The sequence below is a fragment of the Spermophilus citellus genome (genome assembly GCF_964194105.1).
Source record: "Spermophilus citellus genome assembly, chromosome: 8".
Lineage (NCBI taxonomy): Eukaryota > Metazoa > Chordata > Mammalia > Rodentia > Sciuridae > Spermophilus > Spermophilus citellus.
This window is the reverse complement of record NC_138189.1, coordinates 60,913,858-60,936,125: the sequence shown is the minus strand read 5'-3', so window position 1 is coordinate 60,936,125 and position 22,268 is coordinate 60,913,858. Positions and strand designations below refer to the sequence as shown.

The window sequence follows — 22,268 nt, the reverse complement described above, 5'->3', positions numbered from 1 at the left end:
GAGAAATAATATAGAATGTAAAATCAACTCATTAATTATGCAATGGGGCAGGTTTGGGGAAGTCCTTGAAGGTTGTAGGAAAAACTAGGAACTGACAGACCTGATTTCTAATGTATCATCTTTTGTTGTAATCAGGTTGCCTTTCAAGAGTTCAGATCCTACCCACCTAATAAATGACTCTAAGTTAGGTTCTCTTAGAGAGGAATTTTCATTACTTCATTTCACGATAGCATCGTTCTACTATGGAATAAAGAACCACAAAAATAAATAATACTTACTGGCTTCCTGCTTGATGATTACCCTCTGAGCAACACATCTACATTTAATCCAGTTGGTTAAAAAATAGGAAAAAGGTCTTCTGACAATATTTGTTTTAAACTTTTATGAGAGAATCCATTGTGTCTGTCACATGTGGGCTTCTCAGGAATCTGATTAAAACTCACAACAGGACAATGCTCATTTTCACCAGAAGATGGCGTCTGCCATCCTTTTGACATCTCCAGAGCATCTCAGGGCTGCAAATGCTTCAAGACCATTTCACTTTTAAATAGACACATGTTCGTGATGGCAATACCTTTCTAAGGATGTATTTCTAAATTACTTTGGTCTTTTTTTTACAGTGAGTGATCAAATAACAGAATGAACCGAGTATAACTACATGTGATGAACTGATTGGCACAGCCACCAAAATTTCATCTCTGGGGCCCCCAGGCATCCAGTGGATTGCCCTGTTGCAAGTGCTCAGTAATATCTGCTAAACACAGGAGCCTGGGTAAGCCACCTCACCTCAGTCTCTGTACCCACATATCAAAAAGAAGAGGTTGGGACAAGTGACCATAAGATCTTGAATCAGGAGAGCCTTTGATAACAAAAGAGCTTGTACGTACTACATAGCTCTTTCCTCTCTCCCTCCCCTAAAAAATAAAACATGGCGTTCCCATTAGTAAGTTAGTTAAGATCAGCTATAAATTTCTAAAATGCAAGTCCAAATTGGGATGAAATGTCTGTTTTTATTTAATCTAGAAACTGCTAAATGCTGAGTCTCAGTCTGTTGATCCACACAGTTTTCACTGAAAATTAAAAAGAAAATAAAAACCACTCTAAATCATTCTCATTGTAGTCCTTTAAGGAAATCACACACGCAAGAAAATATCCAGGAGAAATCAAAAGAAAAAGAAACACAGACTGTTCTTTCACTGTGGCAGGGAGACATGCTAGACCAGTCAAAATGTGCCTCAGGGAGATGTAGGAGCAGAGGCTAAGGGGCTAAGCAAATCCAGAAGAGTGAGCCCTACGTGGACCTTTCTTGATTTTCAGGATTTGAGCAAATACTCACCCTAATGCCTCAAAGGGGAATGTTTAGTGAAGTAAATGGATCTATTTCTCTAGGCTCACGTGCTTTTTAGAAAGACCACGTTCAACCTCAGCCTCGGGTGGCCTCAGCCATGCCCATACTTGTACTTGCTTCTTTCTCAGAACCGAGTCCCAGAGGCCTCTCTGCAAGAACAACTCTGAGAGAGAATGGGTACCTGCACATTCTCTGAGTTAAGGGCACTGGGTCATTGCTAAGGGCTGAGTTCAAGTCCAGGGATCATCCCTCACATAGTCTATGCCTTAGTGGAGAATGGCCTTAATTCCTCTGAGCTTCAGTTTCCTCATTTTTGAATCAGAAATAAAACTGGCAGCTTCAGCGGAAGGTTCTTATGAAGATTAAATGAGATAATGCTTAAATAAAGAAATCGATGCAATGCTTGATACAGGGGTATTAATGAAAACTGTTATTACTATTACTATCCTTCGTGTTGTTGTTGGGCCTCTGTCCCACATCTGAATCCCCAGGTTGAGACAGAACGTCAGGGATCTGAGATGGGATGTGTTAGGGATGTATGGAAGTAAGAAACATCAGGTAAGCATCCCTAGACTAATCACCCCACATAAGGAGATTAATTGTTTCTCTAGTCGTTTCCAGGGACTTACCTCTTGCCTTCATGTCCTGGGCAGTTGACAGCTCTCTTCATGGCCTTCCTCTTTATGCTGTTTTCCTTCAGCAAGTTAACATCTCGGGGAAACAAACCTTCCATCAGGTCCATAGTTGTCTTCATTCTGGAGTCTGGATCCAAAATGTCTGCCAGAGATTTGTCTTGGTGGATAATTTCCTTGGCCAGAGCCTCAGTTCTGATGTCTTCTGAGGTCTTCTGAGGATCAGAACTGCCTTTCTTTTCTAAACCCTGAGTTACACTGACTGGTTCATGCATGAGGCTTTGGGTTTGGCTGGGAGGTGGCTGCCCCGGGCTTGGCTGCTTGCCAAGAGATCCAGCAAGTTGAGGCTGAAGACTCATGAAGGAGGGAAGGTTGGACTTGTTGGCCTCTGAGCCTCTGATAGAAGTCTGGGGTCTGGAAGCCAGGATCTGACCACCTACCAGACGGGGTGCATCAGGCATGTGTCTTTCCCTTGCAGTTGTCACCTTGGAAAATTTGCTGTCGCTGTAAGTATATGGGGGGGGGAAAAAAGAATGGCAAGAGAAGAGTCAACAGAGTGTGGAGGAAGAGTGAGGGAGAGGCTTTCTGCCTCAGGGCTGCAGCTTCCCATATTAGGAGTGGGGTGAAGCGTCACTTTTCTGAGGTTATCCTCCCCCAAACCATGGGGTTCTAAAGGACCTTCTCCCAAGTACAGCAGTCGGTTCCAGAAAGGCTGTCATCTCCCGAGGGAGACGGATTCAGTAGGAATTCAATGTTGGGCAATGTTGCTATTAGATTCCAGAGCTTTCTAAAAGGCTGAGGTGAAGAGGAGGTAGTGGTGGTAAGTCATTTCTGTGGTGTTCAGAGGATGCTACCCTCGTTTTGTATTTGGGGATTCTGAGAGATCGCTTGTCTTAGGGCCTATGTATTGGGAATGCTCCTTCCCTGCTCTGGCAGTGAGTGAGCAGCAGCTAGAGGGAATGGATGAAGGCAGAGGGGAGCTGAGCGGGGTCAGGGCCAAAGGACTGGCATCTGTGAGATGCCCTTGTGTTCCTATTGGTAGTGGCCTGGGGCAAGAGGAGGTTTTACCTCAGCATCACTGACCTTTAGTTCTATTCTTTTTGTTTTTATTTTTGGTACCAGGAGGGGTTGAACCCAAGGGATGTTTAACTGCTGAGCCACATCTCCTAAGGGTCTCGCTAAGTTGCTGAGGCTGGCCTTGAACTTAGGATCTTTTGCCTCAGCCTCCAGAGTGTTGCAATCAGAGGTGTGTGCCACTGTACCCAGCTTAGCTCTACTTTTTATTCCTTTCTGTGGACATGGGGTACCTCTGGACAGAGCGGCTGCCTCCACACTGTGTGTGTGTGTGTCTGAGCATGGAAGGTAAGCCTGCTTAGTTTAGGGGTTCAATATCAGAAGACGACCTTACGTTCAGACAGAAGCCACACTGTTCAATGTTCATCTATGCGTAAAAAAAAAAAAAGTGGCATTTTGTCTTTTATACACCTTCCTAATTTGTCTTATTTAACTGACTCAGAACTCAGCCAGGGAAGGGGAATGGGCTTTATTTGGACCCCTTCAACCTATCACACCCATGGAAGTGAAATGTGCCCCCTGGGTTTTGGCTTTCATTTTCACTACTCATTCCTTGGTATCCAATAAACAAGAGCATAACTACCACCCAAGGACAACAAATAAGGCAGTTCTGCCAGCTCATGAGCTGAGTTTATATGAAAATATCTCCATCCCAGGGTGCTCCTGAGGCCAACAGAAGGATCTGCAAAACCTGGACATGAGAATCTTCTATTAATGAAGAAAACCCTCTTCCTCCTCAGCCAAAGACTTGCCCTATCCAGAGGATGCTCTCACCTGCTGCTGGAACCCTCTTGAGCCTCGCTGTCCAGCGCCGCCTCATGCACAGCTTGGGGAGGAGGTGGGGGGAAGTCATCCGAGCATTTCAATGGGGTTTCCTGGCTCGGTGGAGGGGGTGGGGGTGGGGGAAGAGCTTCAGATGTAGGGCTAGAGGTGGTTGTGGGGTGTAAGTCCTTCACAAACACTTCGTCATCATAGTCTTCCCGAGGTGGTGGGGAGGCCTGAAGGACGGACTCGGATATTCGGAGAGAGATCCTCCCTGGAGTGTCTGGGTCAGAAGTGCTGCATGAACTTGAAAGACTAGGCTGCTTTTCATAGTGCTTCAGGTTTGCAAACTCAGGCGAGGAGGCTTCCTCAGGAAGGCTGTCCTCTCTGACCGTGTGGGCCCATTTTACTCGGGAAGGTGGTGGCCGCTGAGGCAGGGAGACTCTCTTCCATACTCCCTCTTCTACCCCATGCTCTGGGATGTTGAACTCACAGCTTCTTGGACTGGGAGGCTGGGTCAGGGTGTGACCATTGCTTCTGTGGGTGACCACAGGGACATAGGAAGGAACAGGCTGTCGACCTGCCTGCCCATCCCTTGCAGTCTGCTGATCAGTGGCAAGCTGTGAGCAGCAGCTAGAGGAAATGGACGAAGGCAGAGGGGAGCTGAGCGGGGTCAGGGCTGAAGGACTGGCATCTGTGAGATGCCCTTGTGTTCCTACTGGTAGTGGCCTGGGGCAAGGCATTCTGCTGGCTTGCCTTGGATGGTCCAGGGCTCCAGGACACTCATTAGCAACTGAGGAACCACCAGTTGTTTTGCAGCCTGAGCCACCCCAACGAGCGGTAGGATGGTGAATTAACAATGGCATCTCTTCTCGGCCTCTTTCTGAATAACTGAGTGATCTGCAACGGGGTAAACACGAGGGTTACAGCTCTGAATACTGAGCCCAAGATTTGTTATACAGACAAGAAGTACATTTGATGGGAAGAACTCCCCCCCACACACATTCCCCAATAAGAAGCTGCACACTTCTTCCTGTGGCTGCTTGTAAACAGAACCAAACCAGGCTGAAGTATCAGACAGGCATAAGCCCCAACAGGAACACGTGTGGAACTGCCTGTGTTCACGGCATCTCCTGTTATGAGCCCTTCCTCACCCCCCGCTGCCTGCACACATACACGCACAAGGTGGCTTTGGAGCACAGGCTGCAGGACATCAAGGGAAACAAGTGGTACACTTCTTCAGCTCCTTTTAGGACTACTTTGAGAAACAGCTGCTGGAGCTGGGGAAAAAGGTTGCTGTCTCATTCTCTCCCAGGAGGACCCCAAGGAAGAGGTCTGCCTGGAGAGTACCTGCACGGGCTGCTGGGCTTGAAGGTTTTATTTATAACTGCCCCTGAATCTCCTAGGGTTTTCATTTCCTAAGATGAAAAATAAAAAGGGGAGGAGAGTCTCACCTAAGGAGTTACTAAGCATTACCTCTGGAAACAAAGACTGACATAATAAGCAAGCGTGGTGCATGGTGATTTAAACAACTGTCCTCTAGCTGCCACAGAAAACCCAACAATTCCAGATACGTTCGTTACTGTGTATGAAGGAAAAGACAAAATGGAGTCTGCAGCACTGCCTGCCTGTGAGGCAAAAGTTAATGTGAGGATAAGAAAGAAAGCTCCAGCACATCCATCATTTGTAAATTCCATATCTGTATTTCCCTGACTGGCTCTGCAAGGAAACCTGGAGAGCAGATGGCACTTTTCATTTCACAGATTTGACTCCTGTGAGGAGCCGTGCCTCAGTCCCATATCAGACCACATCAGAGCAGTGGTACCGGGTCTGCCACAAAACCACGTGTCAGGTGAGCATAATGCAGCATATGGAAGGGAAAGACCGTAAAGACCAAATTAGCTCTTCTCAAGCTTTTTTTTCTTTGTTATAGATGCAGATGGTTGAGTAAAGGGTCCATCTCTCTCTCAGATGCAAGCCCCCCCTTTCCATCACAGACCCTTTCAAGAAGACAATTTATCAGGAACCCCTCCACACCTAAGATGAGCTGTTCTGCTCTTCACATGACACTTATCCTTTAAAGGCCTTGTCTAATGAACTTTGCTTTTAGTTTATGTTTGAGCTTAGTTTTTGTTAACTACGGTTCACAAAAGTTATATATTTTGTTTGTTTATTTTTGTGGTACTAAGGACTGAACCCTGGGCCTCAGTACTAGTGAGCTAACACCCAGCACTTTTTACATTTTTATTTTGAGGTAGGGTTTCACTAAATTGCCAAGCCTGGCCTACCAAATTGCGATCCTTTTGCCTCACTCTCCTAAACAGTTGGGATTACAGGTGTGTGCCATTGTGCCCAGATTATAGTTGTGTTTTTGAAGATAATAATGACATGCTTCTTCATGGTAACTGCTGTTTTTTTTCCTCAGGGACAAATTCTATGGTTAAAAAAAAGATTTTGCCCAAGTCCCTTTTATCATCAGGTGTGAAGGGGCTTAGATAAAATCTTTTGATCCATATCCATGAATCCTAATATTCAAGAATGAATTTTGAGAGCAAGATTTTCACATTAAAAATAATTTTTTTATTATGGTAAAAACTACAATATAAATTTTCAACTTTGGCATTTTTAAGTATACAGTTCAGTAGTGTTGAATATGTTCATGAGCTGAGGGTATAGTGGTAGAGCGCTTGCCTGCCATGTGTAAAGGAAAAAAAAAAGTTCACATTGCTGTAAATCATATCTCCAGAATTTTTATATTTTTCAAATCTGAAAATATACCAATTAACAACTTCCCATTCTTCCCTTCCTCCTGCCCCCAATAGCCATTGTTCTGTATTCTGTTTCTGTGTTTTCATGACTGGCTTATTTCACTTTGTATAGCATCTTCGAGGTTCAGCCATGCTGTAGCATGCGACAGAATTTCCTTCCTGAGACCAAATAATACTCTAATGTCTGTGTTTATCATATTTTGTTTATAAATCTACCCATCCATGGACAATTGAGTTGTTTCTACTAAGAATAGTGAAGAAAACTGCTACAAACCATGGTTGTGCAAGTATCTCTCTGAGACCCTGCTTTTAATCTTTTGGACATATACCCAGGAAGGGCATTATTGAATTATGTGGTAATTATATTTTTAATTTTTCCAGGAACCTCCATGCTGTTTTCCATTCTGTTGCATTAATGTAAAATGGTGCGTGAACAACGTGCTAGGATTCTAACTTCTCTACAACTTTGCCAACATTTTTTTTTTTTTTATAGTAGCCATCCTAATGGGTGTGAGGTCATAGTTCTGATTTGCATTTCCAGGATGATTAGTGATGTTGAGCATCTTTTTATATGCTTGTTGGCAATTTATGTAACATCTTTGGAGAAGTATCTATTCAAGTCTTCTGCCCACTTTTAAATAGGGTAACTTTATTTATTTATTTTTATTTTTTTAGACCAAAAATTGAACCCATGGCACTTTACCACTGAGCCACATCCCCAGTCCTTTTTATTTTTATTTTGAGGCAGGGTCTCACAAAGTTGCTTAGAGCCTTGCTGAGGCTGGCTTTGAACTCGCGATCCCCCTGCCTCAACTTCCTGAGCTGCTGGGATTACAAGTGTGTGCCACCATGCTCGGTGGGTTACTTAATTTTTTTGTCGTTTAGTCCCACCTTTGACTTCAAATCAGTCTCTTTTAGCAGTGCTCTAATTCCGTTAATTTTCTTGTATCCAGCTTTTAATTAATGCACCAAACTAATCAAAAGCCTCAACCTCACCTTGAATTCCTTCCTCCCTTTCAACATAGCTACCAAAGCAAAGGCACATACCAAGGAATGCTGCTCTTGGCTTTAAAGTAGGTAACAATACTCATTTCCTGGTCATGCTGGCTGGCTGCTTCTGTGTGACAGCATTGAGTTATTGAGGACAGAGAAACAATGACTGGACTAAAAAAATCAAGAAACTGGTATGAAAAAACATGAAAAATGTTGAAATGGTTTTATTATTATTAGTAATTGCAGCATACAGCTCTATAATGCTGCACTAAAACTATACATAAGACATGCTTCAGGGAATATCTCTAGAAATTTCTACTATGTTCCTATTTTTCTACCTAGGAGATATGACCTTGAAGGCAAATTGTTTTTAAGTCACTTGCCTGTTACTTTCTATCTCTGTATCTAAAGATGATGATTTTGAGTTTATTAGTTCAGGTGCCTCCTGTGAGTTTGTCCTGCTCTGTGATGCTTTTCATGAACTGTCCATTCTTTCCTTAGCACTTCAGTCACCAGACCTGATCCTCTGCACACAGATGAGGCCCCATGAGTGAGAGCCATGGTACTTGAGAGGAACATCTCCATTAATTATTCTGATAACAAACCTGTCAGAAGTCAGACATTTCCTCAATAGCACACTTTCAAACCCCACTTTTAACAAGTGTTGTTTTTAGGAAAAAGTCATTTATAACCCAAAGTAAAAAAGTCCCCATGGCCTAGACAAATTGAAAAGGTAGCACATGACACTAGGCAAGATCACAACACCACATTCAATTTCTTATTGAAAGGAGTAGTTTAACTCTAACAGTATTCACAGGCGAGGCATCATAGCTACACATACATACCTAGATCCGGGGCCAGCTAAGTAACACGGGTCCTTCACGAAACCAAAGCCACTGTCTTCCCCCAGGAGAACATCCTTGAAACACAGGAAAGGCACAGGATTATCACCATTAAATAGTTGTTTAAATTTACCAATGGAATAGAGGTAGAAAGGAGAAGGAAAACTTTCTTATTGGAAACCTTCCATTGTCAGGCACCATGACAGCACTCTTATATACTTTCTCATTTAATTCTCAAAGTTCCAGGAGGTATTATTAATCCCACTGCATCAACAAGGAAATGGACCCACAGTCAAAAGTGAGAGGATCTGCAATTTTGCCTGACTTACCAGGAGCACTCCTTAACAAGGATGCTTCCCAAGTAAAAGACATCCAGTAACAATTGCCTCCTGAGTTCAAAATGACTGAAATACTGGAAACATAATGATGATAGTGACAATGAATTCAATGGGCCAAGCATCTTACGGAAATATGGGATAAGGATAGTAACTGAATTTTACAAAAATCTCAAACATTCCAAATAATGATCAGAAATGATATGAATCTGGTTTGTAATCAGGTTGCAGTAAATTCTCTCAGAAAAATCACATGCACATGTGATATCATTAACTCAGACTTTTTAGGGGGTAGTTTTTAAGAGTAGATAGGACCAACCAAAAAAAAAAAAAAAAAAAGAATAGACAGGCCCATATATATACTTAAGACTATATCCTGGTGTCCTGAAGCGTCAATAAAGTGTAAAATTGATAGTGTAAAATCTGTCCCATGTGAACTGGTCCATGATGCTGATGATGTTGCAATTGATGATGATACATTCAACTCTCAATCAGTTATAATAATCACAGGTAAAAAACAAAAATTAAGCTGGGAGCAATGGTGCTTTCTTGTAATCCCAGCTACTTGGAGGCAGGAGGATAGCAAATTAAAGGTCAGTCTTAGCAACTTAGTGAGACTGTGTCTCAAATAAAAAGGGCTGGGGGTGTAGTTCAGTTACAGAGTGTCCCTAGGTTCAATCCCCAGTATCAGTATTAAAAATATTAGATCCATATATAATCTCTAAATTTTAATAATTTTAACATTTACTCTGTCCAAAGAGGTTTTTCACTCTCTTTCTCACTGTTTCCCCTGGGTCAGTGGTGTAAGTACTACTAATAAGCAATAAAAAGAATCAAAAGTGGTAGTAAGTAGAAACACCTGGGTATGTTAATAATTGCAGCTACACCATACTGGGTCTTAGACTCTCTGGCACTCTGCCAATTACTTTGCAATCCACTGATTGTGTGGCTGAAATATCAGGGCACTTGACATTTCTTTTGTAATTTAATCTTTATAACAATGGGAAGGGGTGTAATTACCGCTCGGAGAAGTATGTAGCCCACAGTTAAATAAATGGAGAAGCAAGGATTCAAGTCCAAGATCTTCCTGTGAAATTTCAAGAGGTTAAATGGTGGCTGGGATGGATGCAATCAGAATTGAATGTTTTGAGAAAAATGAATTCCATGTGTTCTGACTCCCTCAAATATCATCATATGGAATGGGAATTCCTGCACTCCATGAAAACTTATGGTGCTTTTAAAGTTTTCACCACCACTCTTCCCTTTGTTGACATGAATATACTCACTTTGCTCCATTTGAGCTCCTAATGCAATAAAGTTTAAATATGTTTTAATATTACATTATATTGTTTGCATTCCAGTATAAGAATGTATATGACTTCTGTATTTATACGACTTGGTCCCTGGAATGTCAAGCTTACATTGATATTTATGTGGCTATGCATAAAACAAAGGAAGTTAGATCCAGAAACAGGCTACCAGGAGAATTCCTTAAACTTCTTATCAAAATACCACTTGGACAGAAAGAAAATGCATTCCCAACCTAGTAGAAGCTCAAGGAGGATAGCTCCCTGCTATGTTTCATGCTTTGATTGGGCATATGTTCACCGCCAAAGACAACTTGATTTTGTGTAAACTGGTAAGAAGCTTACAAATATGTTAGGAAAATATAAGGAAAAGCAGTGGTTATGGAAGAAACACCAGGCATAGATTTTAACCAACTTGTTAAGCATCTGATTTCTGTTATCTCAAAACTGATTTAAAATTCACCAGTTTTTAGCACACTTAAGACTAAAACTAAAATCTATTGAATCCCAATCCTTACTCTTTTTTCAGGTTTTAAGTTAAGACATTGTAATGTCTTTGTGACTGATAAAATATAAAGATGACAATATTTGTCTACTTTAGCTTATTGGTTCCAAGTGTCTACTAAAATTAATTCAAAATCAATATGAAAAATCTTATTTAAATGTAAGCAATAGTAACTGATAATTGTTAAAATGAAATCTTTTCATTAGCTGATATTTTCATATATAAGACTTAAGTTTAACTCTAACCTCCCTCTCCCCACCTCTGCCTTTCTTTATTCAAGGAAACAGTCTAGTATGGTGTCTTAAGGACTCTGGTGTCAGTCAGTATGGGGTCTAAACATTGTTCCCTACTACCTTGGGCAAATTTTGTACCTCTCTGGACCTTGGTTCCCTTTTTTATAGCAGAGATAACAATAGTTATGTACCTCATCACATAGATGTGAAAATTAATTCTACTTTTTAAAAACAGTATAATGACTGTTGCATAGTAAAATTTTGATCATTGTTAACTATTGGTGACTTTGCATTTTGTTGAAAGTCACTTCTGTTAATTATGCCTAAGTTTATGTGCTAAGTTTGAGAGGTGCTAAAAAGGACTTAGCAGCTGCATCCCACAGAATCAAGCCTACATCCAACATTATGGTGCCATGCACTGAGCAATTTCCTTAGCAATTAAGTAATGTTTGTCACACCATCTCCAGTAAATGTGAAGTTCTTCCCAAATTCAGTGTGAACCAGAAAAGACTCCTCTTTTGCACTTGGAAACAAATTCCCACCAGGATTCATATTTCTCTAAATGGTTTCTTTTTATTGTTTATATTTTAATATATGCAATGAAGAAGTATACATTTCTCTCTGAAGCAGAAATTTTGGATATTTTTCTGCAGTTTTGCAGGGTCCACCCACTATAAAAAGGTTAGGTTTTCCAAAGTTTTCACAGAAAGTAAGGGGAAACAGGCAAGAGTCTGATATGCATTTAGGCTTCATCACTAATATCTATTTGTTCTGCAATTATACCCTTCAAATGAAAGGGAATCAAAAGGACAGAAAATGGGAGGCTGCATGTTTCAGAAAAATCCCAAGCTGGCTACGGAGAGGCCCTGAATTGCCCAATATCTGAGCAGGTGTCAGGCTGTGTGAATTCCCAACATCTTAGGTGGGAAGGGAGCCACGTGATCTCTAGTGAAAGCACTGCCTGAGATGGGCTAAAAATCCGTTGTGGAAATTAACAGGCTCCTTGCCAGGTTCTTCTGAGTGCCCAGATTCTGGTTCTAGCTATACTTAAAATTTCCAGAGGAAAGCACTTTATAATCTTTGCATAGTTTGGGGCCTTTATTAAGAAAGTGCTTTGATGTGAGATTGTGAAAGTCTGATTTCCCAATCATATTAGGATAGAGCACAGATGGGGGATGGGGGAGAGACACATACACACTCAGGCTTGATATGGACAACACACTACAGAGAATTATCTTGAGGATTGAGATAATAACCGTAAAGTGTAAAAACAGCTAAAGGCCAGGTACATACTTAGGTGTGGGCCAGGAACTCAATAACCAATAACAATCAATGTTAATAATTCTAGCAAGGGCTGGGGATGTGGCTCAAGCGGTAGCGCGCTCGCCTGGCATGCGTGCGGCCCGGTTTCGATCCTCAGCACCACATACCAACGAAGATGTTGTGTCCGCCGAGAACTAAAAAATAAATATTAAAAATTCTTTCTCTCTCTCTCCTCTCTCACTCTCTCTTTAAAAAAAAAAAATAATTCTAGCAAAAGAAACACAGAAGGTGCAAAGTTAAAAACTTCAAAATATTCATAGTCTCTATCCATGAAACCAAGGAATGAAAGCAAAACACACACAAAAATAATTCCTAACTTTTCCTCACCATGTATTCTTGCACTGAGAGGTGGGCAACTTCTTAAAATGAGGGATATGGATACACACAGACACACACACACACACACACAGAGAGAGAGAGAGAGAGAGAGAGAGAGAGAGAGAGAGAGACAACTCCATAAGATAGCTATCTATATCTACCTATATCTCTATGTATCTGTCCATAAGAATCTATAAAGGAACCAGGTGAAGGCATTGAGGGAAAAAACCCTCATGAAAACAAATGCTACTTTTCTGCATTTAAAAGGAAAACTGAACAAAGTGTGAGCAATGGGGCTAGGAGAACCCCCACTAAATTTTCCAGGGGCAAAGGGACAATCCTAGGCCAATAACTGATGGCTGCACCTACCTGGTGCTTTTTGTCTGCGGTGGGAGACGACCGGGACCTCACATGGACAGGGACAGATAGGACATCTGACCGCTCCAGCAGGTCCTCTGCCGACATGGACTTCCCGGCCCTCCCGGCCACTGCACTCCAGGAAGACGGCCCCCGAGAGGTCTTGTCCATCCTCTGGGTATCCCCTGGTCCGCTGTTAGCTCCATTGCACAGCTCCCTCTGGGTCTGGGGGCCCCCATGTCGCCGCTCCCCAAGGAGGCGGCCACCTGCAAAGGAGCTGCTGCGGTCTCTGGATCCCCGGTGGCGCTCTGCGGCCGCAGGCAGAAGGGAGGCTTCCCTGCAGGACTGCATGCTAGGCTCCCGCAGGGAGCTCAGGCTGGAGGCCACGGCCAGGCCGGGGCCTTCGGGTGCCGTGGGGCCGGCCATTAAGTAGGCACTCTGGGCGCGCTCCCGCAGCCCGGGCTCAGCGGGCCCGTAGGCGGCGGAGGAGGGCCGCCTGCCAGTCTTGCGCTGAATGTAGTCGGCCAGGGCGCTCTGCTGGAACTGCTTCAGCTCGGGCCCCGACAGGCAGAGCGTGGAGCAGGCCTTGCCATCCCGCTCGAAGACGCGGCGCCGGTCGGCGACAGTGCTCTCCGGAAAGTGCAGCCCCTTCCTCGGTGGGCCCAAGGGCGCAGGCTCAGCCTCTTCAGAGATCCCCACCTCGTTCATCTTCTCGGGTTCCGAGTAGGAGCGCTTCTTTTGCTCAGGTGTCAGGCGCCGACGCGCCCCTCTGCGAGCCGTTTGGGGCGCGGGCAGGGCTGGGCTTCCCTCGGCCGGGGTCATGCTATGCCGCTCCCGTGGGGTGTGCGGGGAGGTGGAGGCTGGCGTGGGAGCCTCTGGGCTCCGCAGCCCCACGTGGGCCGAGGCAGGCCGTGGGCGCCAGGGCCTTGAGGCAGCAGGGGCACCCAGCTCGAGGTCCCGGCGTCGGAAGGAGGTGGCTCCCAGGACGCGGGACTGGGCGTCCTTGATACTGTTTCTGTAGGCGCGGCTCAAGGGTGCATCCAGTAGGGGCGACTCGGGCGTGCCGGGTCTGTCGTCTGGCCAAACAGCTTCTTTCTCGGCCTCGCTGCAGAGCTGAAAGGTGCTCTGGCTCCGGAGCAGGCGAGTGTCCGGCCTCAGGGACTCACTGCCTCGGAGCAGGGGGCCACAGCTGCCCTCTGCAGTTCTCCTCAGCTGCTGACCACATGGCTGCCGGGAAACTTCTTCCAACTTAGGCTCCCCGTTTTTGAAGTGCTGCTCCCCATTGCCTAGAGGCTCAGCAGGCGCCGAGAAACGCATGCTGGCTTTTGTCTCCTCCAAATCATTCCCAGAAGTACTGGAGGTTGGGACTGTCCTAGTGGGCCTGTAGTTGGGACCACACGTGGGGCTACCCACATTTGGGGTTCTGTAGCTTTCTTGCTCTCGCTGCTCGATTTTGGAAACCTTCTCCAACACAGAGCAATGGGGCTTCCTGTACTGAAAGCCCTGAAGAGTGGAGGTGCTTCCTGAGCTGAGTCTCCTCCGGCCCAGACTGGATGTCTGTTGGTGTGGTGGGGTGGCCAGTTCTTCATACCTTGGGTCTGAACTAGGGAAAGAGGTTGAGGTACCGGTTCTCCCTTCAGGCCTTGAATAGGAAACTGGCCTGTCCAGGTGGGCCCTGTGGTCAAGAACAGCTTTCCTTCCGGGGTCCTCCACCTTAGTGTTAACTCCACAAGTGGGCCGGCCACCAGGGTAACCCTCCTGGGCCCCCCCTCCTACTTCCAGGCTGCTTTGCCTCCTTAGACTCTCTGGAATGTTCTGGAGGGATGAGAAGGCTGTCTTGGTCCTGCCAAAGTTCCCTGACAGGTTCTGGCTTAAGCTGTCTCTCTCTACTTTCTGCTGGAGGTTGGCATTATAGTCTTCTTCCTGAAAATCGCCCTCCCAGGGCTCTGGGGGCCTGGAAGATTTCTTGTCTTCACCCACTTGCCAAACCTGAGCCCGAGGAGATTTGAGGCTGTGGCGGTTAGAACTTGGTTTGTCACCATGGGAGCTCCTTCTCTCACTGGGATGTGGGCCGCTGCCTTGGGGAGGTGTGAGATGTCTCTTCAGGCAGGAATCCTCCTCGTTTTCAGGCACTGAAGAAAAATGAACTCTGTAGGGGACATACTTGGCTGTAGTTTCTGATTTCCTCTCCACTGGGGACAGTGAGTCGTGTTCTAGGGGCTGGAAAAAGGCAAACCCAGGCCTGCTAGCTCCATTTTGGTTCCCGTTCTCATCAAAGGTATCCATCTGGTTGCAAGCTCCCTGAGCAGCTGTATATCCACTCTCCTTCGCCAGTACAGGGTACAGCATGCTGTTATTACTCACAGAAGGCTGGGGAACCTGGGCAAAGTGTGGCTCTAGGGAAGGTACAGGGTAGATGCCAGTTGGCAGCAGCGGTTGGCCAGGTTGGGCCTTCTGAGTATAATTATGCTTAGGCTTCACTGGGGGGCTGTTCTCTGGACTCCTTTCTAGTACAGTATGCAGTGGCTCCTCTATGAATGATTTCAGGGAGCCTGAAGCATTTGCCTGAGGTTGGCAGAACCGTTTTTGATCAAGGCTAGACCAGGAGCTGGGCCGCTCACGGTGCCGAAAGGCAGCATAACTGTCGCTTCGAGTTGGGGGCAGGGGTGCACCCACTTTATGGGGCAGGTTTTCAGTGGCAGTCTCCAAGGAACTGGGGCACTGCTGGGTCCAGGATGGGGATGGTGTTCCCTTGCCTCGAGGAACACTATGCCATTTATTATGGCCCTGACCATTTGCAGATGCTTGGGCCTCCCTACCTTGAAGAAGCAGGGCTGAAGAGTTCACCTCATACTCTGCTGAGACTCCCCTCCGGGTATCATAGACAGTCTTGACATAGCGAATGTCCGCCTGCCTCATCCCTTCTAGGAGGCCACCTCTAGTAGAAGCAGTATCCATGGAGCCTGAACGCTCACGGCCAGAGATGCCAGGGGGTGGGTACTCTAGGATGCTAGAACTGGTAGAGAAGGAGCTATATGCTGAGTCTCTCTTGTTATGGAGGTTGCTGAGCTGGTCAATGCTGCTGGTGGACTTGGCAGGGGAAAGAAGATGGCAGGATGGGTATCCCCCACTGGGCTCCAGGCTCTCCATGCTCCCCTGGGAGCTGCATTGGTCAGGGCTCCGCCTCAGATAAGCATGGTCGTAGTTGGAGAGGTCACTTGTAGAGGAGCTGGAAGAAACGGTAAGAAAGCAGTCAGCACCATTAAGCAGTTATCATTTAGCAGCATTCAGGCATAGGACCCAGCTTATAAATATACTCTTGTGCAGGATGTTTGGGTTTTGGAAGGGTGGGTATAAAGGGCCATATTTGGGCCTTGCTCAGCTTCCTTCTGTGTCATCACTAGGACTGACTGTCCAACTCTGTAGCCTATGTGCCTCTAATTAATCACCCAGGCTTGCTAGGGGCACAGAGGAAGGCATGTGGCCCTTGAGCACAGGCAGCACAACTGAAGAAACTTGCTATGCTGAAAATGACATTCTGTAAGTGCCAAAAAATGGGAGAGGTGGGAAAGAAAGGAGAGGAAGAGGAGGGAGAGTGATAGAGAGTGAAATTCTGTATCTGCGGGAGCTGTTTGTTGGAAGAAAGAGAAAAGCTTAGTTAGAAAATAGGCATGTGACGGATAAGGGAGATTTGGTGTGCACATGTGTATGTTTTTAGTTAATATCTTTCCTTTTTAAGGAATTGAAAGAGACAGTCTGGCAATCTTCCTGGAATGTCAACTGTACTAGAGACAATTTGTTTGTGGTGAGAAAGCTAAACACAAAGCCGAATGAGAGAAATAGAAAAATTTGAGTCAGAAAATGCTGATGAGAAAGTGAGGGAGAGAGGAAAGGAGAAGAAAGCTTTAAAAGGAATCTGAATCACAGGAGGCCCCTGGGGCTGGGATTCCATCACCTATGAGTGACTTCCCAAATCTGGAGCAAAAACCTCTGTGCATTTAGGAGGGTGGGAGCTTCACATTTACAGGCTTCTTCAGGTGCATTTCAGACCCTGGCTGGGGGAGAGGGGAAGAGACTCTCAATCTTGGCACTGCATACTCCACAGTTTTCTCAAAACAAAATTACTCATGAGTAGTTTTAAAAATTACAAACTTAAGATATACTTCAACAAAGAACTCTTAAAAATTAACAGTATAAAAACAAACACCTGATTTCAAAAACTTAGCCAAAGACTTAATAGACACCTTACCAAAGAAGAGACACGGATGGCAAACAAGCATAAGAAAAGATACTCCACACCATTTGTCCTTAGGAAACTGCAAATTGAAACAATAGGCTATCAACTATACACTCAGTAGAATGGCCACAATCCAGAACACTGACGACCCCAATCGCTGGCAAGGATATGGAGCAACAGGAACTCTCATTCATTGTGCTGGTGGGAATGCAAAAATGCCACAGCCACTTTGGAAGACAGTTTGGCTGTTTCTTACAAAACTAAAACATACTCTTACATCCAGCAATCACACTTTGTTATGGTTTGGATGTGGTTATTCTCCAAAGGTCTGTGTATTGGAAGTCTGTCCCTAGGGTGTTGTTGTTTGGAGATGGTACAGAACTTTTTAAAGACATGGGGCCTTAGGGGAGGTTCTGAGATCACTGGGAGAGCTGGCCTGGGAAGGGACTAGGATAGCTTCAGTGGGAGCTCTAGTGGTGGTGGAGGAGGTGTGTTAGAAGAGTGAGCCCAATCCCTTACTTCCTGTTTCAAGAGGCAATCTCTTTCTCCCACAGGTACTCCCATTGCATTGCACCCATCCACCATCAGGCTTTCACCAGAGGTTGAACCAAAGGGGCTGCCCAATCTTGGAATTTTAGTCTCTGAAACTGTGAACTAAAAAATCTCTTTTCCTTATAAAGTAGCCTGCCTCAGGTATTTCACTAGAGTAATGTAAAATTGACTATGGATGTTTATAGAAACTTCTTTCATGCTAAAGACTTGAAAGTGACCAGTATGCCCTGCAATGGTTGAACAGATGAACTATAGCATATCTAGGTGATGAAATATTATTTAGCACTAAAAAGAAACAAGGAAAAGAAGGGAAGGGAAGGGAAGGGGAAGAAGATCTATGTATTCATGGGGAGGATATAATGGAAGGAATAAGCAGTTCAAAAGTCAAATAATAATCTCCATATTTCAAATATCTGTGTCTCACTGTTCTCTAAAGAAAGAAAATCAGAGTCCTTGCTTCAAGATTTCCCAGTTTTAAATAAATAAGCATTTAAGCACTATTAAAATTCATATAGCTATTACACTTCAAGATACCATGCAAATAAATCTGATGTCTTACTGGTCAAGTGGATGATAATGTTTTATAGTTAGAATGTCTCCAGAGAATATGTCAAGGGACTAGAAGGACCATATTCTAAGTCAAAACTAGTGATGAAATTCAATGAAAAGAAGACTACAAGGTGAGTACAAGGTCGCACATCTGTAATCCCCGTGACTCTGGAGGCCTAGGAAGGAAGACTATGAATTTGAAGCCACTCTGTTTTCTCTACCAGAAAAAGTCAATTTATTGAATGGAGCACCTGCCTTGGGAAGGACAAGAATAAATTCAAGGTAGTAAGGAAGAAAACAGCTCCCAAGTCAAACACAGGGAACTCAGATCTTGCCCTCGATGGCATGACACAGCATGTGCCACCGCCAGAATTTATTCTCCCCGGCTCCTTTTCCAATTCCTCTCTAAATGAAGACGTTCTATTACAAAACGAAGAGATTGCCCAGTTGAAGATTGCTCCAGGGACCTATCTATCATTCCTTTTTTCTCCTCCAACAGAAGATTCATAGAGAATACCTCCAGGGGAAATGGAAGAACTCATAAGGGCTGTTTTGCTCACCAAAAATCTATGCAGGTAGTACGTAGACACTGCTTAATTCTCCTCCAAACTGCAGAGCATTTTTTCACTTTTCAGAAACGATAATTCAAATCTAGCTTAGGAACACAGACACAAATCAAAGGGACTAAACTCATGGTTGACTGAAACACTACTGAGTGGGTAAAATGTCATCACTAACATACCACAAAACGTAGACAGTGTCTGGAAATATGAGACAACCATTACACATATCTCTAGTCAGGCCAGAGCGAGGGTCTGGGGAGTTCCTATCTGTAGCAAACCTCAGGTAAACAGCATCACAGGAGACCTTGGTAAGGTGTTCCTTCTGGCTACCCGGGAACATTCTGTCCCTGGGAATTAGAGCCCCATTGTTTCCCTCTGGGAACAAGTTCTTCTATCACAGTCTTGAGCTATTGATTTTGATTAACTTCACCATCCCTGCTTCTGAGGTGGCATTTTTAGTAGGGATGAGAACAATCTATAATGACATATTCAATCTTGCAGTAGTTCCAGCCAACACGAAGACAGCCATACTATCACGAGGAGTGCACCCCAAGTGAGTCAAAGTTCTTGCCTTGATCACAATATTTCTCCAACTTCTACTGTTCTCCTTGCTTATACATTCGAGCATAATGGCCTCCTGACTGTCACCTAGACCCACAGGAAGGTGACAGGGTCTGGAGGCCTTGCACTTACTGTTCCCACCGCCCAGAATGCCCTGCCCTGGCTCACTCCCTTCCTTTATTCCAGTCTCTGCTTCAGAGAAGACTTCTCAGAACTAAGTATCAACTCTGCTCTCCTTATGCCCTGTTTATTTATTTATTTATACACACACACACACACACACACACACACACACACACACCTTTATCATTATGTGGTGCTCAGGATCGAAGCCAGTGCCTCCCACATGTGAGGCAAGGCAAGCGCTCCACCATGGAGCTACAACCCCGGCCTCTCTGCTTCATTTTCTTCACTGCACTTAGCAATATGTGCTATTACGTGGTGTCCTTTTGGTTATATTAAAAAAACTTTGATTCCATTGGTAATCTTGAAAGAACTGAAGCACACATAAGAAAATGTTTGTTATTTCTGCGGCAGATACACGTACTCTTATAAAAGTGCAACAGTATTTTATAAATAGAACATTCTAAAGAGCACAAAGCAAGCACATGGAAACATTTCCTAAAGAATACTTGTAAACATTAAGTTCCTTAAATAATCAAATTTGTTTGGAAAGCACTGGCTAAATAAGTTAAACAATTTTATTTATTGAAGACTTCTGACTCTTTTCACAAACTATTGTTCACCTGCCTTTTGTTTTCTCTTTTTTTTTTTTTTTTTTTTTTTTGAGACAAGGTCTCCATGTTGCTCAGGCTGACTTCAAACTTGTGATCCTTCTGCTTCAGTCTCCTGAATAGCTGGTATTACTGGCATGTACTATAGCACCTGGCTCATCTGCTATTCTAAAAGGAAAAAAGACTAAGCAATGTTTTCTAAACTTATTTAACCCTATGCACTTTTTCCCCATGGGCCAGACTTTGAAAAATAAATAAATATTGTAAGATGGGGGTGTTTCGTATCTTGTTTTCCATTACACTCCCAATACCTAGAAATCATCTGAGACACTGCAGGTACTCATATTTACTGAAAGAGTGGGTCACTGAGTAAGTGCTGGTACTTTAGTATTTTGGTATTATTTTAGCCTCTTATCAAAAGACTTAACTACAAGACTTTTCAAGGTCACTTCTGATGTACTTTGGTAGTTTAGAACCACTGTGTGAGATTCCTATAGGGCACAAATAGACAGTGACAAGGATCTGGTAGAAGAGAGCTGAAAGAAAGTTTTGGAGAAATTCCAAATCCAATCCAGCTTACACTCACTTAAAGTTAGATGTCTTGGGCTGGGGGTGTAAATCAGTGGCACAACCCTTGCCTAGTATGTGCGAGGGTCTGGGTACCAGAACCAGCACTGCAAACAAACAAACAAACAAAACAAAACAAAAACCATACACACACACACACAAAAAAAAAAAAAAAAAAAAAAAAACCAGACTAGATGTCCTTAGTGTATCTGTACTTTTTTCTTCCACTCCTCCACCGCCATCCTACTCCCTCATACTTCTGCTTCATAATGAAAAACAGATCCATAAACAGACCCGAGATTGGGTTTGAGGAACTAAATCAAGGCTGTCAGAGGGAAACCAACCAATTGGTTTGGCACACCAGACCACTAGATGCCACTGTGGTCCTTAACAACACACCTGGAGCCCCTCTCCATCTGCTTGTTTCAGACCTCAGGAGTGGGACTCTGAGGAGGGTGAAGCCCTCTGTCAGAGCCACAAGCTAAGGCATGGGGTGACTGATCCATGGGGGCAGAAGAGGATGCACACATCTGCATTATTCTGGGTAATCCTTCCCCTTCTGCTACCTCGCAGTGCTAGTCACTGTGTGGGAGAAGCTACTTTGAAGCCTGGCTCACAGGGGCAGAGTAGTAGAGAAGGTGTAAGGAAGGACTGGCTTCCTAAACCCCTCTGGAGTCTGGGAGGGGGAGGGGGACACAGGAGCTCCATGCCTGCTGGAGCTCACCATTGTTACTGTAAGCAGTTATTCTAAGCACTCACAGCGGGAGTCTTATTTCTGCCATAGGCCAGCACATTTTTAGGTCATGGTATGACTTCAGACTTAGGGCTTCCTGATAAGGTTAGGGGTTAGGAAGCTCCAAAGGATCTCACCATTCAGGGGCACTCTGCTAATATACACCTGTATTTATAAGCATATGCGGGTTTATGCACTTAACCTTCAAATTCATTACCAGGTTTCACTGTGCCTCTAAGTCTTCAGCCTGATTGTTATAATTAGTTGTCATTTATTGAGTGTTTACTATGTGCCAGGAACTGTAATGTTATTTTATGTACTCCTCACAAAAATCAAGTGACATAGGTATATTTCATTTTACAGAAAAGGAAGCCAAGATCAAAGAGGTCAAATGATCTGCTTCAAGCTTATGTGGTAGGTGGTGAAGTTAAGGTTTAAACCCAAGTCTGATTTAACAACCCAAGGATCTTACACTGTGCTGTTCTTCCTTCAAACTGTTTGGTCCCACACATTACCTTCTGATGGCCCTCAACATCTCCAGGCATGGGAAGGGGCCCTGCAAGGGGACCTGCTCCCTGAGAAAGAAGGCTCAGATGGTGAGAATGAATTCCTTCAGGGTGACTAGGAGGGCCATGTAACAAGGAGGGTAACCAGGAATGACCGTCTCCTTCTGTGCTTGAAGCTTAGCCTAATGCACTGGGAGATGCCTGTGTCCATCAGAGAGAGGTCTAGGACTGGATCCTTGACCAGACTTGAGCATGAAGGGCTGTGACTGAGTCTTGGCCTGACCAGATATACAGCCACTGTATATCACTGTATATCACTGGCTAAGTCATGCTTCCAGAAGCTGCACGGTGCCCCCTCTCCCTAACACCTATACACCAGCACTTGCATCTCCTGTCTACGCTGAGGCTTATTTTCTTGGCCTTTCCACATCTCTACCTTATCCAACATTTCCCACAAGTGATATGCTGT

The 22,268-nt window shown here is 44.4% G+C and overlaps 1 protein-coding gene across 4 annotated transcripts in view; it reads right to left on the bottom strand.

The window, feature by feature from the left end:
• The window catches only part of SHROOM3 (shroom family member 3), a 314,183-nt gene that overhangs the window by 14,544 nt on the left and 277,371 nt on the right, over positions 1 to 22,268 (bottom strand). For all 4 annotated transcript variants that reach the window (XM_081303765.1, XM_081303768.1, XM_081303767.1 and 1 more), the window contains 4 exons: positions 12,810 to 16,026; positions 8,423 to 8,496; positions 3,829 to 4,716; positions 1,978 to 2,484 (listed from right to left, as the gene is read on the bottom strand). In XM_081303765.1, coding sequence (XP_081159891.1) covers positions 1,978 to 2,484; positions 3,829 to 4,716; positions 8,423 to 8,496; positions 12,810 to 16,026 — 4,686 coding nt within the window. The remainder of the gene's footprint in view (positions 1 to 1,977; positions 2,485 to 3,828; positions 4,717 to 8,422; positions 8,497 to 12,809; positions 16,027 to 22,268) is intronic.